Source organism: Vanessa atalanta, chromosome 15 (assembly GCF_905147765.1).
Source record: "Vanessa atalanta chromosome 15, ilVanAtal1.2, whole genome shotgun sequence".
Classification (NCBI taxonomy): domain Eukaryota; kingdom Metazoa; phylum Arthropoda; class Insecta; order Lepidoptera; family Nymphalidae; genus Vanessa; species Vanessa atalanta.
Genome location: NC_061885.1, coordinates 5,353,646 through 5,370,999, shown reverse-complemented (window position 1 = coordinate 5,370,999; position 17,354 = coordinate 5,353,646). Strand labels below are relative to the sequence as shown.

The following is a 17,354-nucleotide window of genomic DNA, read 5'->3' as shown; positions in this document are numbered from 1 at the left end:
AAATAAATTAAACGTTTTTTTCAATATGCGTGAGCATTATTGCAATGAATTTTCCCAGCACAACATTAGTTTAGCACAACATTAGATAAGAACAGTAGCATCTTATACTACAATTACAGTCACATACCGGTTAACATTTTTAAATAATAAAATTTCAACTTAAGACGAAGGATAATGACTGAAAACAGCTTTCATCTCTTATTACGGTTTACTCGTCGACGCTTGCACAAGAACTTTATCAAAACGCGGTAGTCAATTCTCTCCAATGTGACAAATATGTAAATGTGAAGTTGTAAACTGTTGTTCTTATGCAAATATATTTTATTTAGAAGTCATCTTAAAATCTCAATATTAAAAAAAAAAAAATAGTACAATTATATTTAATCAAGTGAGACTGGCATAACAACAATCTCCAGTCGCTATTCTATGCTTAATCTTAACTATACACTAGTTATGAGATTGTATTATTGTTTTTGATATTTAACGTTATTAGTTGGAACACAAGGTTAAATTATAGTATAATACTTACTATGAAAGGCACTTTATTTTTTTTTTCAAGAAACAGACAATAAGTTATTGCTACACTTACATGTATATAACCTATTTTAATTAAACACTAAATAAACTCTAGTCCAATTCGAAAAGTAAAGTTCAATACATTATTTAAAGTAATAGAAAATTTTGTACGTAAAAGGAATGAAAATTGTACCTACCAAAACATAAATAATTATATTAATGTGAAATAAGTGCTCACATTTATTTAAATTTTAAATTCAGTGTTGAACTTTGGCTTAAAAAAGAAGTATATAATCTACCTAATATAGATAAACTCAAACATCTAAAACAAAGACATAAACAATTTAACACTAAACATAACTTTAAAGTCAATGATTTTAATTTAACCAGTTATACAAAACTACTTTTCATAAATCGCAAACTTGTAAATAGACATTTCTTTAAATATTATTAATTGCGTATTAAAAATACCATACATACATATATACGTGTATATAATTTAGTTATATTTCATTAGTCAGTACGAAGTAGTACGAATATTTCAGCCAATTATTGTTATAATATATTCCCATTAAAGTGAGATTAAAATATAGGATAGAAGACTTTATATAACATTTAGCCCGTCCGAAATGCCTCTAACAATAGTCGAATATAATCATTATATTTCATACAATTATTCTCCTCGACAAAAATAAATTCACGCCAACTTAACTAACAGTCAAGTGCCATACGTGATACGACTAACTAAATTATTACCAAATATTATACTAAACCTTTATCACCGCAGAACACTACTACTTATGTTGCATTTTTTTAAATTATTTATTCAATATCTAACATTTAATATCTTAATTTGCTGTATAATTTTATTATTTACATTATACTAAAATTTATTCGCAGACATTGTGATTCAACAAAAAAATGATACAGATATTTATCAAAGTTGTAACTATATTGGTGAAAGGAAGAAAATGAGAATAATAAAGGTGTAAAAATAATGGTATTTTAGCCTACAGTTACTTTATTTGTCGGATCATGCGACGTCAAGTGTAGCTCGAAGCAGTTCTTGACCTTCCACTGAAGTCCAATACTCTACGAGAAGATCTCGTTCTGCTTCAAGACACGAAAGGAATGTAAGCTCGGCTTCGCTGTTCTTTTTCAAACTAAGAAGTTTCTTCTTTAGCAACACAGTCTGTAATTAAAAAAACCGGTATTACTGCACGTATGTAAATCAAATGATAAGAGTAGTATATATGTTGGAAGAGGCTGTAATGTACAAATACTTTAGATACTCCCAACTACAGGTCGAGGAAAGACATCAACGACTATGACATTGAATTGACGCTATATCATTGGTCGAGAGTGTGAATAATCTATGATATTCATTATGGATTGGTGAAAAGTTTAATAAACAATTTTATACAGGTGTGCCATTGTAACACTATAAAGTTTTATCTGATTAATTAGTAGTAACATTGATATATCTTTGTAAATAATATAATATATTAAAAAAAATAATTTCACTAAAACTTTTAGACTAGAGCTAAAGATGGCTGAATGAATGAATATAAAAAATATCAATATCTATAAAATTAAGAAAGTCTCGTCTGAACTTTATTCTCGTAAACTTAGTTATAATATATATATATATACAGAACTATCGACAGTACACGGTCAACGTAATATTATCTTATCTACAAATGTAGGTTATGACCCACGAGGTCTGCCTCTGAATATTAGTCAATTAATACATTAAAACGTACCAATGGACTTACGTTACTTCTTAATTCCACTATCATTATTTACTTGTGTACGAACAGACATCGAAAGCGAAGAGCCGATTCTATACTACTATGGTCTAGTGAGTATCAATATTCAACTATACTTTAAGGGATACAAAATTTAACATTTAATGCGATGGTCGCAATGCACAGGAGTCGATATTGAGTTAAAGTAATACGTCTCGGATATCTCTCCGATCGACCTCAACAGTAAGAGAGTGCAGACCCGGAAAAGGCCAACGCTTCGAGGAGAGCTGACACATGAATGTATGTTTATTCAACGGCAGGAATCCAGCGAGCGCGGGCTGCCGGCGTGCGCGGCGCGCCAGGCGTGCGCGGCGCTGCTGCGGCGCTACTGGCGCGCGCCCGCGCTGCTGCGCCTGTGCCGCTGCGCGCGCCGCCTGCGCTGCGACGCCGCGCTGCCGCCCGCGCGCCGCCTGCCGGTCAACGACCGCGTGCACCTGCAGGTCGCTGCGCACTCGACGCGCCGCGTGACGCCGGACGCGATCCGTCTCCTAACATTCGTGTTGCTTCTGTTCTCAGTTCTGTGGTCCCGTGTCCGACTGGCCCGAGTGTGCGATCGACGAGACTCCGCTGTCCCTCCGGGCGTCGTACGAGCGGATGGATCCGGACGAACTGGAGCGGCTGCATCACCGAGGCGTACGACTGACTCCGCCGAATATTACGCTCAGATGCCGTTGTCGCTATCCGACCTATTGGAAATTTAAGAGGGAAGAGAACGATACCATGTCTTATCAGTGCGCCTCGTTGCCGCCGTGCAAATCGGGTGATTTTTGTGGTAATGTCGACTACGACTTGCTTTCGTTGTATCAATCTTGTTTGTGTCCCAGGAATCACATATGCGTTCATAACGGCGGCACCACTCACTTGCAAATATCCGAATTGTTATATCGGGGCAAGGGCTGGAGAGCCTACTGTCAACCTGTAAGCGACGACTACGACTACGAGGATTATTAATGAACATACTTGTGTCGGCTGTGCGGCGATGTCTTTGGCGATGTTGTATACTTGCTCGTCGAATCGATCTGGCCACAAAACGCGACTTATTAGACCGCCTTGCAGCGCTTCCGACGCAGAGAGTCTTTGCCCGAATATCACCAAGTCGTTAACCTTAAATAAGAATGTCACTGAGCAAAACCTTTTACAGTTTAAATTTTTATAATATAATAAGATAAGAATAAATGTCCAGAAAAAAAATTCTTTGGCTTATTTATTTTAACCTTCATCAGCTATTTTAAACATTGAGCTGTCGATTAATTGAGTCGTCAGTTCCAATAAGAAAAAATAAGAATCATTCCTGTGGGGGTGACAGAACACACATACCATCGCCTGCGGGAGGGCCGGGCAGCGCGCAGTGAGCGCGGCGGCGCCGGGCTGCACGGGCGCGGCGGCGCTGAGCGAGAAGGAGGCGCGCTCCGACGACAGCGCCACGTCGCTCAGCGCCACTAGCGCCAGCGCCACGCCCGCGCACGCGCCCCACACGCCGCAACACACCAGCTTGCTGTGCCGCACCAACGAGCTCAGCAGACACCTGCAACCGTATACCGACATCTCGCTAGTCATAGGTAGCCTCGCTTATTCTCTACAGTTACACACGTAACAGTATGATAATTATAACCAATAATAATATTTTGAGTTTGATTTACCTCACGGATTCGGCCAGTTCGAAAGCATGGTTAGCTCTTATTTCTTTATTTTCATCCAACAGAAGACTTAAATCAAGACTTGAACAGAGTGTTCCACATTGAGACACCAATAGGGTAGTTGATATGTCCTGTCGGCTATCGACATAATTGAGGGCTTCCTCTAACTCCTTCAACACCTGAAATTTTATTTTTTGTATGTTCTTTGCAAAAGATATAATACATAAATACATACTTTAGAAATGAGTACAAACCTCTACACAAATTTTGAGATGAGTTTTTTGTATACTAATGACGGCTAGTCTTTGATCAATATTCACAGATATAAACTTGAATTGGTCAATATGTATAAGAGTTACGTTGTCTCCTGGCTTAGAAGCTTTTTTTTGTTTTGCTGGCTTTTCAAATTTAGTTGTTTCTCGTTTTCTTTTATTTAAAGCAAGTGATAACTTTGAGTTTAATTTTTCTTTAATGGACATACAATCATCTTTATTAATAATTTCACTATTAGATATAATCCCTGCTTCAGTCTTAAAGACCTCTCTACCTTTTTCTTCAACTTCAATATTCAAATTAGATTTTGTGTGACTTTGATTGTCCGAGGAAATGAGTTGATTGGATGACCTGTGAACATTTTGTGCACCACCAGTGTCTACATCACTCAAACGACGCGGACTCATGCAACTACTAGAATATGAGCTAGAGGAATGGCGTCTGTAAATAATTGAATCATCTGCACTGTGAGTTTCAAAATCTTCACTAACGGAAGGAGATTTAACAGAACTATTTAAAGAAATTCGATGCTTTCCACCTAAAATTTTTTTAGCTTCCCCATCCTCATACTTCAGGGATTCCTTTTTTCTTTCTCTAAACTTCATTTCCTTACCATCTGGAGTAGAACTTTGGAGCTTTTTAATAAACTCAGCTTTGGTTTTCATATTCTTCCTACCTTTAGGTGCCTCTGGTGTAAGTTGATATATCATATTGACTGCTCCTTCATCCATTAATAGTTTATCAACTTCCGATAATCTTTTACATTGCTTGCTGTTTCTAGGAGATGGCTTTTTCCATTGTAGCTTAGACAATGGAGATTTTGATTTTGACCTGTGTGATGTTTGTTCTATTTTTACTTTCTTAGCTGGAGTTTGGTCTTTTGTGACTTGGATCTCTTTGATCCTTGTTGTAGACTTGCCTTTTGTGAAAGTATCTGGATTATCTGGGTCAAATATAACTTTTTTCTTTATTACCCTGCTTAATCTGCGTGGAGCACTTTCATCTCCACTTTTGCTTGATTTCTGTGGTTGATCCTCACTCAATGTAGAATCTATAGAAGTGCGTTCTGTTAACTCTTCAGAGGAGATGATTTGGACTTGATTTTCTTTAATTTGTTCAGAATCTTTTAATAAATGTTCACCATCGGCTAGGATATTATTAGCATTACTCTCGATAGGTTCATCATCTTGCCAATCCATGACCAGCACATTAACAATATTTTCTGCCTGTGGAGCCTTATTCTCAATTACAATCTCAGACTTAACATCAACTGATGGTTGTATGTTATCAGATATAGTTTGTGGCTCGTCTTTTGATAAGTCAATACTAATGTTTTTTTTATCCACTTTCTTTCCTTTACTTGTATAAGGTTTCCTTTTCTTTGCAGTTTTAAGCCTAGATAATTGTTGCAAAGCAATTTGAGCTTCTGACATTTTATTTTGATTCATTTGAGATATTTCAACAACTTTTTCTACAGTCTGTTCCATATCATTGCCTTCCAAAATATCGAGCAGCTCTTCTTTATTAAATACTTCTTGTCTGACTGTACTATTGTTGTTCTCAGAAATATCTGAAGAACGAAGTACTTCACTTAATTCTATATTTGGTCCTAACTCACTCAAGATATTATTAGTAGGATCATTTTCTGGGTTGTCAATTAGTAAATTTTCATTCACGTCATTATCATTTTTCTCAACTAATATTTCAGTCTCGAACTGTACTTGTTCACTCATTACTGTTTCTATATTATTCATTTCAACTATGGTTTCGGTTATAATTTCACTATCATTGCAGGGCTCTTTTTCTACGCTTTCAATTACATTTTCAGCAGCGACTTCTACCACTTCAGGAAGTTCAGCCTCTTGCTGTACAACCTTTTCGTTTTCCGTTGGAGTTTCTATAACTTCTGTCACCTCAGTGTTTAAAGAAACATCAGTTTCTTGGGTACACCCAACAACAGTGGGTGAAGTTGACGCATCTATATTTTCATGTTTCTCGTGGCTAATGTCTCCAACTGTTTCGTTTTCTGTAACATCATTAGTTAATTCTGGAACTCCATCGTCGTCTTTTTTGTCGCTATCGACACCATTCGATTTGTGACACACATTATTTTCTTCAACATCCACATTGTTTTCCTCTACAATATTCGTTTTAATAATTTCAACCACCGAGCTAATTACTGGACGCTCTTCTAAAGTTTCCATTTCATAAATTGTGTATTTCGCGACACTAAATTTTAGTATAACCTAATGTGTTGATAAATAAATCAAATAAACGCAATTACACTTTGATATTTTTGCTTACATTATAATATATAAATACATCGTTAAAGATACAGTAGTTCATAAATCAATTATAATATAATTAAACAAATGCAAAACACTGTACCGATAGTTTTAAAAATCTCATTAGATTTTTCAATTTTCTATTTATCAAGCGTCGGTCTAACTAATGCCCTAGCAAAAGGGTCGCCATATATACGTGGATAAATGAAAGATAGTTAATAGTATTTAACATAGCCAATAAAAATCCACTTTGGTATTAATTACATATAATAAAAACATATTAACTTTAGAGTCCCAAAAAATATAGTATACACATTTTTAATAAATACAATACTTTAATTATTGTAATTTATTTTTATTAGCCATATTTTTTATACGATTCTTTTAAATTCTTGGTTACACGTTGGTAGCTATGTCAATTTAATGTAATATTTAGTCTGTGGAAGAACCACATTATTGTTAGGGATGGGACATAAAAACATGTCAAATCTTTAATTATTTAACTTGGTTAAGATAGTATGATTTTTTTACAATTTTATGATATCATGTTTTTGGATTAGCGACATCTAATCTTTGTCTCAAGTATATCTTAATGATCAAATTAATTAAGTTTATCTATTTAAACAATAAATAATGCAATATAAAAACAACAATAAACTTATTATACAACTATGTATTATACAATATATTATATTTATATATGATAATCTTATTTATAATATATATATTATTATTTATAATATATTATTCTTAATAAATTTAAAAAATGGTTTTATTAAGTGTTAAATCTTAATTGACTAATATATATGTATGGATACATGTATTTATTTTAACGATACGAACGATACGAACGATTTGCGATTTTGGAGGCGTGGCATTCAAAGGCTCAGCTAACTTAGATTCCACATAATACGTTACCACTATTCTATTCGATTGCATGGAATGTAGTAATGGGTACTTTGCTCCCAAATTATTTTAATAATTACCATCAATAAACATCAATCAATCAATCAATCAATAACAATTATTAATAATTATTTTTTATAACCAGATAAATGTCATTAGAAATGTTATTCATATTTTTTATATGATTTTAATTTTACTTTAGTTTAGTTCAATAATATAAAGTCAATTTTATTCGAATATCCAAATCACTATAGAATGCTTCTATAGTGATTGTTTTGTTTAATTTGATGCATAGTATCATTAAAATAATAAGGCAACTTACATTATATGTTACTTATTAATTTTGAGAATCCATAAACTTGATCAACGGCGGCTCAGCTGGTAGCTCAAATAATTAATCAATTCTCAATCACGTGGCAAATGCAAAAGTAAATAAAAGGAAAAAACAATAAAAAATATATTTTTATGTTCTATTTCCTTACCCTCTCCGGATAGATATTGTATCCTTAGACTTCACTTAAAACTTGTCTTAAAATTTTATTGTTTAAAAAAAAATTAAGAAATAAAGATAATGGAGTATATTTTATACTGCGGCTCTTTCGGCGTATTCTTTACTTTTTATTGAGTATAACTATAGTTCAGCTTATGAATTATCTTAAGAGATTAAAAATCTCTCTCCATCAACTTAAGATAATATATATATATATATGTTATTGCTATAGTAACTGTGTTATTTTATGTACAAATTAAAAATATAACTCTAAAGTTACTATTACTATTAATTTTCTTTTAACGTAATTTATGAAAAAGTAAAATTAAACTATATATGTAAAAGAATAAAATCTATAAATTATAATGTATTCATTATGATAAGTGATAACAATGATATATTAGTTGTATTTTTTCTTTTCTAGCATGGACATCTTATAATAGTTACAGTTAGCACTATGAAATTAACATCTGACATAGTTTGTTTGACAGAATTTTGACATGAGAAATATTAAATGTATATAGGAACTTTAAACTAAGAATTGAATTATATAGAACTTGGATGTAATAATTATAAATTTAATTTAACTAATATTATTTCTCATTATAATATTTAACAAATAATAAAAGACAAAAAATGAATATTCTTCCTAAGAAAAGGTAAAGTATAGCATTCAATAAAAGAAAACTATAACAGCTTCATATTACGATTTTATTTAAGAAATTCTGTGTTTTATTTGGTATTGCAGATGGCATGTAAGGACAAAGGAAAATATTGCACGAGTCAGAAAGGATGAAGCAGAAGCAGCAGAAAAAGAGAGACAAGAACAGTTAAGGATTGAGAATGCAAACCGTGAAGCTCGAATTAATGTTTTAAAACAGAAAAGTAAACAGAAGTTGTTAGAATTTGATATTCAACCTCAAACAGTTGATCAGGTCACTGCTACTCCTGAACATATAAATTTATTTGCAAATCTCGAGCATGCTATTCAAACAACCAATAAAGATCATGATAAGGAAATTAAGGAGAAAAATGAAGAGTATGAAAAGAAAATTGGATATTTAACATATTTAGGACAAGATACAAATGAAGCTTTAGGCAAGAAAAATTGGTATAATGTAGTCCCAGAGTCAACAAGATATTCACGTTCTAGTGACATTAAAGATACATATGAGAAACTCACTTTAAAAGATAAAGATGGTAAAATTAAAGAAAAGGTTACCGACGAAAAAGATGGAGAGATAGCATGGAGTGCAAAACAAAGGTTGGATCCTATGAATTCATTCAAGTCATTCTGCCATAATTCAAAAAGCCTGGAAAAATTAAAAAAGAAAATTGATAAAAACAAAAATCATAATAAATCAAAGCATAAAGATAAAAAAGATGATTCCAAAATAAAATTGCAAAAATTAAGAGAAGCAAGGTTAAAGCGAGAACAGCAAGAGAAGTATAGAACACAGATGTTCTTATCCAAGCTTAGTGGCACTGCTCCCGAAAAAGAAAAAGAAGACAAAATCCCTAAAATTAAACCAAAATATAATTCACAATTTAATCCAGAAATAGCAAGACAGAATTATAAATAAAAGTGGGACCAAATGGTTTGTACATTCTGTCAATTTTATGAAATTAATATTTAACCAAAAATACAAAAATAATTTATTTTGTAAATAAATTGAATGACAGTCTAATAAAGCATAATATCAAAGATTTCTCATCCTAACATCTATATAACTGCTGTCCTTTTGGATAAACCCAATACAGGTGTTTTAAATATAAGAATATCAAGTATATTCTTATATTAAAACACCTGTATTGGGTTTAAAGTCATATATTAATGAATTGTGAACTTTTGATAAAAAATACCAAAACAACATAAACTTAATAAAAATAATGCTTCATTATACTTCCATAATACAATAATTACAAAGAGCTATGTGAATATTTAATTTCTATAAATTTATATAAATGAGAATAAAAAGATATTGAGTAATATAACATAGCATTTCTTTACTTATATTGGAATGTAAGTTTCGGTATTATTCTTCATATCACTGATGAGCCACCAACCTTGGAAACTAAGACATTATATCCCTTACTCACCTTTCAAAGTGGAACTAACCAATACTAAGTTTTGCAGTAGAATATAAGATGAATAGCTAACCGTAAGAGCTTGCACGAAGCCCTACCACCCATTAAAGGCCCATATGTGATAAGAATGAGAAGAGACAATTAAGTAATTATAACTTACTCTGGTGGTAGTGCTCCACAGACACTTCTAACTTTTCCAAAAAATAAATCCTTTGTAGAATTGCAAGAATTGATTATATAATTAGCTACACTTTAAAGCTATTCAATATCTCTCCTATTTTTAAGACAACACTTCTTGTGCTGCAAGTCGAATGCCAAGTTTTATTTGCTTATTTAGGGGAAAATAGGTCTATAAACATACATATTTAATGTAATAAAACAAATATACATCTTTAATTTGAATAATCAACAATTGTTTCAAGATCATTTTACATTCAACCTTCATTTTGGCGGTCCGTGTGTCAACAAAACCATTGGTAACTTATCTTCTAATTTACTAAAGGAATAATTAAATGTTTCGCAAAATAATTGTAAAATCCTTATAATAAGAAGCCCTTCAGTCATAGGTTCCCCAGATTTCAACCTGCAAAATAAATAACTACAAGTTATTTTGTTATAAAATTACGAACAATATCTGTTTATGAGCTTATTATACGTGAGAATATTTGTGAACAGCACAAAGCGTTACTTTTCGCTAAACAACGATTTGTTGTACGAGGTGCAATTTACCTAATGTAAGTAATGGCATAATAGTATGAACTCCGTGGACATCTTAGACAATATTTTATAAATATAAATGTAAGTAACTAAGTACAGTACAAGTTATGGTTTTACTAAATCTTTCTAAACTTGAAACACAATGACACAATTTCCTTGTTTTGTTAATCTGTGGGCAGCGAGTCTTTAGTAACTTAAATATTAAAGGTCGCTGTAGTGACAGCACGAACAATGCTCGCCAGTTTGTCTAAATTTATTAATCAATATATTTTTGTACTAACTTTGCAATAGTCATAGTCTTAGCTGATTTACATAAGAAATCAATGAAAATTTCAACATTTTCTGTCTTGGACTGGCGCAGTAATGTATAAATTCCCACCAAAAGTGGATAACCGTCTATATTTTCTCCAGGTCTTTTCGTAATTAAATCTCCTGGAAAAAGGATATATATAGGTATCATTCTTTATTGTGAATTAGTTTATTTTACTTACTATACTTTAATAAAAAAATGTGTACAGATTTTTAAGATTAACTTACCTATTTTACGAGCTAATAAGTGTAAAATTTCAAAATTGAAAATCATTTTTTTTATTCTGAACGTTAATATATACAAAATAAATAAAATGTCTACTCTAATCTAATCGACTAATAAAATCTTGCATTATATTAATTTTATAAGCTATAAAAGAACGGTAACTTACCGGTATTTAAGCATAATTGTAATTTAGGCAATTGTGCAATCAAAACAATCGCCATTATGCGCCCCATGTCCGCGTTCACGAGCTCGTGAGCATTTTTAACGTATATTTTCTCAAAAGGCTCGTTTATGCCACATCGAATCAAATACTCTTCTATATTTCGCATAAGCGCTACTGGCAGCGTTTGCGAGTCGGTTTTGCTATTATTTTTTATTTCATTTAGTAGTGATCTGTAAAAATCAATGTTATCGTTACAAAGTATGTATTCCTTCATTATAGTCTATTCCAACCACCAAAAGATAAAAACCAAATAAACAGCATTTGACATCGGATTGACGTGATATAATAATTGGTCGGGAGCTTGAATAATCTATATTTAATTTGGATTTGCGAAATTACAATTTTGCGGTTTAAACGTCGACAAAACTGTAATCGGAACTTCGAAGGTGGATATAAGTAGTTGATTGGTTGTATTATAAACAAAGATAATCAAGAACTGTTAGTAGTACACAATATAGCTGATCTATTAGCAAATCGCATGGTATACGTAAATCTAAGGTTTGTTTATATGTATACCTTCTTCGATTGGAATAAACTATGCACCTACACACAGTAAAGCAGCGTGGAGGGATAGGATATAAACCTTCTCCTTGAGCGGAGAATGGTGACTTATTCAGAAAGATAAGGAAAAAAAATATATTAAGAAGATTTAATGAATGAACTATTTGTATACGAACTCGTTCATGGTCCGCAAGGAGGCTTCCAAATGTGCTGAGTCAAATTTACAACTGGTGTTTAACTGAAATGCGATGTGTTTCCTGAGGAGTTGTAGTGTTCCTATAAGAATTATTATATCAGACAATTGCTGATATACTTTATGTCCTTTTGTGATCGTATGATCCAGGTCCTTAACATCGAAGTTGGTCATTGAAAGCTTGTCGTTAGAACTCCTGAATATACTTTGAATATTATGCAACTGGTTCTTAATCATATAGCCGTATAAAATATCTAATCCATGCAATCCAACTACACCAATGGCATTATTTAGCTTAGCGAAGGTTTTCGTGTTTATCACCTCGTTATGGTTCTTGACGTCGAACCAGGCGGCGCATATATTCATATAAACGCAAGCTCTGTAAATATTTTTCACATTAGAAAGTACAAACATATAATTACGAATAATTTATTAAATATATTGCTTTGAACCCAATCTTATATGTAATATTGTCATATTCACCTTGCATCTGCCAGTTGAGCTATTTGACGGGCGAGGCTTCCCATGAAGCCAGCTGACGGTCCATATAGGGTCACTCCTTTTCGAATACTTATTTCCTTTCCCACGCTTTGATTTATAATAGCGGACACCTGCGATTGAAATAAAGATTAATGTTTTTATTAATAGTAATGATAATCTACTAGGTGGTAGGGCTTTCTTCAAGTCCATCTAGGTAGGAACCACCCACTCATCAGATATTCAAACAGCAATACTTTGCGTTGTTGTGTTGCGGTTCGAAGGGTAAAATTAAACCTAAGTGTGTTTCATACATTTTATAGATTAAAAATCCAATACTACATTTTATAATGAAATAGGTGCCACCCTTCTTTGAAGGAAGGAGTTGCTTGGTAGGTATCCTATCTCCTTTTCAATGTGTTTGCAAAATTTATAATGATCGGTCGAGAAGCTATGACACGAAAGCATAACAAATAAAAATGCTCACTTTCATTTTTATAATATTAGTTAGATAGAGTCAATGGTTGCAATAATATTCTCTTGCACACATTTACTCAAATCTTCCAAGATATATTTTGTAATAAGTCGGAGTAATTATCATGCGGAAATGTAATTAAAAAAAAAACACATTTTTAATGAATAGAGTAAATAATAAGTGACTTTTACCTGTTTTTGCCAAATTCTCAGACCATGAATATTAATGTAATCTTGAATATACTCCAGGGATCTCTTGTAACCGTCCATGCTTTCTGCAAGTTTTTGAAGTCGAGGAACTAAGCTGTTAGTTTTTTTTACTTGTGGCTCGATAAATTCAAAGATTTTTTTGCTTATATGCCCATCAAGTTCTTTCAACAATCCTTCTTCTAATAACTGTGCTGGATCTACTCTTATAACGCCAACTAACGTGGATCTCATATCAAGAATTCCTAAAAATAAATAAATTTACTTTTTAATCATGTTTTGCACAATATAATGAGAACAAAAAATGTAAAAATGTCGTAAACGAACCCGTCGTAAATGTTGATGCTGAATGTGTTAACTTAGCGACCTCCATTCTGTGATCTAATTGTGCATATTCCCTTAATTTTTCCTTTTCTATTCTTGTGGGTACTTCCTTGATTGTCCAAGTTTGCAGTTCAATTATTTTCTCAACAATGTTAAAAACCATTTCTGGAATAATTTGTAACACTTTTTGAATGTATCTTATTAGCTCGCTGCTGTAATATTGTGACACGGATATTAAGTCATCGCTTTGTGCTTGATTTATTCGCAATAATGGTATTTCCATAGCACTTGCCAATTTAAGGAACAGAGCTCGAAGTCGACTAGTTACTGCTGGATTCTCTTTGATGCTGTCTTGCATATATTTCGTGTATAAGTCAATTGTACACCAAGCATAACTGAAATCTGCTACAGTTTCCAATGTAACTAGAGCATCTTCTTTAAGGGAGGCTGCTCTTAAGACATTTTTTAACGCTTCTTTGCTTTCAAAAAGAAACTGAACCACAGTTGAAGTGCTCTTTATACCGTGAAATTCTTCAACATTATCTAGAACTTGTATGAGCTGAGTTACGCTTTTTACAGTTTTCGATGTGATGGGTTCATTTAAAGATGAAACCTGTTTTGCAATTTTTTCGAACCAAAGTTTTAATTGTTCGTTTTCAGTAACTTTTGTGTAAGGATTAGCTCCAGAAAATAACTGGGATAAATTAGTAATCGCTTCTAAAGCAAGACTCTTATTTTTATTCCAATTTTCACTTCTCGATGCCAGTACATTTTGCAGAGACTCTCTAATCTTTAATTCCAGCTCAGCTGTACTTATAAGTAATTCCAGTAGTTTCAGCGGATCGTAATTCGATTCCTTAATAACCAAATCTTTTAGCAATTTGCTCTTTTTATTATTATCAAAAAATATAACATCGCTATTGTGTAACAGCAACCAGCGCAAGACATGGTTACAATTTAAAATAACATTAATTATTTTACCAATATTGTCTAAAACAAAGTCATCAGTTAATGTACCTTCTTTTAATAAGAGGTGAGTTTTATTAATAAGCAAGTGAACTGCATCGCCTCTTTTTGAATATATTTCTTTTACGATTTTTGCATTACAGGTATTGTTTAATGAATTTTTAGCAGCTTTAAAATTTTCCCAGTAATCAATTATGTTCATGGTGACACCCATATAAATTGGCGTGATCCAGTTGCAGGGGAAAAATTTATCAACAATTTCTCTCATCTTTGTAGTATCGTTATGTAAGTAGTGTGGTGTGAAAAATAAGCATACTACAAGCATACTAGCTTGTGAAGCAAGAGCAGAAGCTTGATGCTCCGGAATAGTATACACAGCAAGTTGGTTATAAATATCTTCAGATCTTAACTTTCCAACTACTTTTTCAATAAAATCCTGATTAATTGGAACACGGCTGTAAAAACATATTTTTTTAATACACAGAACATTTTTATTTTTGCTTTATAAGCTCATTAAATTTGAAAATTTCAGTTAAAACTGTTTATAATTAAATGGAAACCAGTACAACTTATGTCTAATTCATACTAGCATTTTCAGACTGAAACATAATACATAACATAAGAGTGCTATATCATATTGTTAATTGTTACTCAACTGCAACAAAGGTGATACTGTTTAAATTTACAATACTTATAATAAATGAGGAAAATTATTTTATACATTTTTGCGACATTGCCACTATTTTAATATGTCAAATTAACTATTAGTCAAGTTAGGTATTAATGTACCAATAAAATTTAAGAATATAAAACAATATGCTATTTAATAATACAGAAGCAATTACATTATATTACCTAAAATATTCAACTGGGTAGTCCGATGGTCTTCTGGACTGATTTTGATTATAGCCAGTTTCTCTCAATAATTTACAAACATCATCAATATTAGATTGTGATTGATTTGTACTATAGCGATAAAATGCAACTAATAACCTTTCCCGCACACATCCAGGTATATAAAGGTCACATAAAAGGAGCATAGCTCCATATAGATATAATGACTCACACTGAAAAATTTTAAATCATTACTATAAGGTAAAATTATAAATTTGGTTTATATTTACATTATACATACATAAATTTAATAAAAACTAAGAAAGCTTAATCTATTTTGATCTAAAGATTGAAGTACCTACCAAAAGTTGTTTTCCTTCTATATCTCTCATTACGGTCTCAATTGTTTGTTGAATGAATGCTCCATCATGTAATTGTTCCACAAAAGTATTTAGATCAACAATATACTGGTAGATATTTTCAAAGAGTAAATAAAAACGAGTGATTAATTCTAAATATTTTTCTTTAAGATCATCATCCAAATCTTGTAGTTTCTAAAATGAAAAAAAAATGTATATAATTTGTTAACTATTTAATATAAATTATTCATGGTACATACATATTATAAGTAATTATTTCCTAGTTTACTTACAATATTAACATTGATTTTTTTTTCTTGTGCTTCAGAGATCTTAAAGTAGCTAAAGTCCATAAGAACATCCTGATATTGTTGCTGAATTTCCTTAGTATCAAATCTGTAAATATATTTTATTATTACAAATGTCAATACAAAAAAAATATTGTAATAGACAATTATGAGATAACCACTATAAAATTAGTGTAATAATAAATTAATTTAAATAGTATTTCAACCAGGTAACTACTTAGACATATATTTTTAAGAATTTTTTTTTTTATATATTTTTTATTTAGTATCATCATGACTACTTACAGAAAAACTTTTGGTATATGGTCTTTCAGTCTTAATATTTCAGCTAATATAGCATTTCCGTGAGACACTAACTTGAGTAAATTTTGAGCACAAATATTATCTTCCGCTAAAAACACCCTCATTTTTCTCCTTGAGTCCTGACAAATAATGATATTTATACTTATGAACTTTATGAAACCATAAATGTTTTATAAGAACAAATTGATTATTTTATTTAAATATTATACTTTATTAATATATAGGATCAAACACAAATAATTTCACTATGTTCTAGCATATCTTAAATTTTTAGTTATAACTTTTCTTCTAGCATGTATCTACACAAGTATATTCACTATCTCATAATCTTATAATTATTTAACCATAGAAAATTTATATACTCTTGGGATGATTTATATTTGTATTGAATGATGTTTGCATGGAATTGATTATTTATTTGTTAAAGATTGACAGTTATTGTCACACATATTTACGAAATTTGACATTAGCTGCAGTTATGGATTATGGACTATGGAATACACTCCATAGTTTTTACTTGCTATTGTGAATTGAATCAACTTACTATAGGAGTTACTATAAGGTTACTAAAGGAGAGTGATCATAATGGTACAAACGGCGATAATATAAGAAAACTGTTGTATTATAGATAGGTAACTTATGTATGTATGTAGAACATTAAGAATATCAAAATATTTTTGATTTATTTGGTCAATTGCTATAAAGGTTTACTGACGTAAAATAAAATTCAGAGTTTGGCAGACATTATTTATTATTTTGTTATTTTGCTAAGTTGTCTTTCATAATGAATTCTACTATAAAGTAAATAATAAATGTTATCATCATAAAAATCGTTTCGAAATTTACTAGATAGACATTATATTTTATACAACTGCAACACTGAGGATATGGCTAGGAAAGTTCAAAGTAGGAAATACAAATATATCATTT

At 31.5% G+C, this 17,354-nt stretch overlaps 3 protein-coding genes across 5 annotated transcripts; 1 reads left to right on the top strand and 2 right to left on the bottom strand.

The window, feature by feature from the left end:
- Positions 1–532: 532 nt before the first annotated feature.
- Positions 533–6,740, bottom strand: LOC125069154. The gene is made up of 5 exons (XM_047678550.1): positions 4,216–6,740; positions 3,965–4,140; positions 3,642–3,849; positions 3,285–3,428; positions 533–1,708 (listed from the first exon to the last, which is right to left on the bottom strand). Exons 1-5 carry the CDS (start codon positions 6,436–6,438, stop codon positions 1,550–1,552), a joined length of 2,910 nt encoding a protein of 969 aa, XP_047534506.1. The 5' UTR covers positions 6,439–6,740; the 3' UTR covers positions 533–1,549.
- Positions 6,741–8,349: 1,609 nt separating this feature from the next.
- On the top strand, positions 8,350–9,669 carry LOC125069156 (leukocyte receptor cluster member 1 homolog). Its single transcript, XM_047678552.1, has 2 exons — positions 8,350–8,574; positions 8,664–9,669. Exons 1-2 carry the CDS (start codon positions 8,552–8,554, stop codon positions 9,496–9,498), a joined length of 858 nt encoding a protein of 285 aa, XP_047534508.1. The 5' UTR covers positions 8,350–8,551; the 3' UTR covers positions 9,499–9,669.
- Positions 9,670–9,931: 262 nt separating this feature from the next.
- LOC125069153 (WASH complex subunit 5) lies at positions 9,932–17,000 on the bottom strand. Of its 3 annotated transcripts, none has more exons than XM_047678549.1 (12): positions 16,969–17,000; positions 16,407–16,543; positions 16,107–16,209; positions 15,817–16,008; positions 15,476–15,687; positions 13,658–15,075; positions 13,316–13,575; positions 12,656–12,783; positions 12,156–12,551; positions 11,422–11,648; positions 11,002–11,152; positions 9,932–10,586 (listed from the first exon to the last, which is right to left on the bottom strand). In XM_047678549.1, the coding sequence occupies exons 2-12, from the start codon at positions 16,526–16,528 to the stop codon at positions 10,445–10,447; spliced, it is 3,351 nt and encodes a 1,116-aa protein (XP_047534505.1). In that variant the 5' UTR covers positions 16,529–16,543; positions 16,969–17,000; the 3' UTR covers positions 9,932–10,444. The 3 variants fall into 3 exon arrangements, with proteins under 3 accessions (XP_047534505.1, XP_047534504.1, XP_047534503.1); XM_047678548.1 differs by lacking the exon at positions 16,969–17,000 and adding an exon at positions 16,787–16,874 and having other exon boundaries at positions 9,933–10,586; XM_047678547.1 differs by lacking the exon at positions 16,969–17,000 and adding an exon at positions 16,634–16,777 and having other exon boundaries at positions 9,933–10,586.
- Positions 17,001–17,354: the final 354 nt, after the last annotated feature.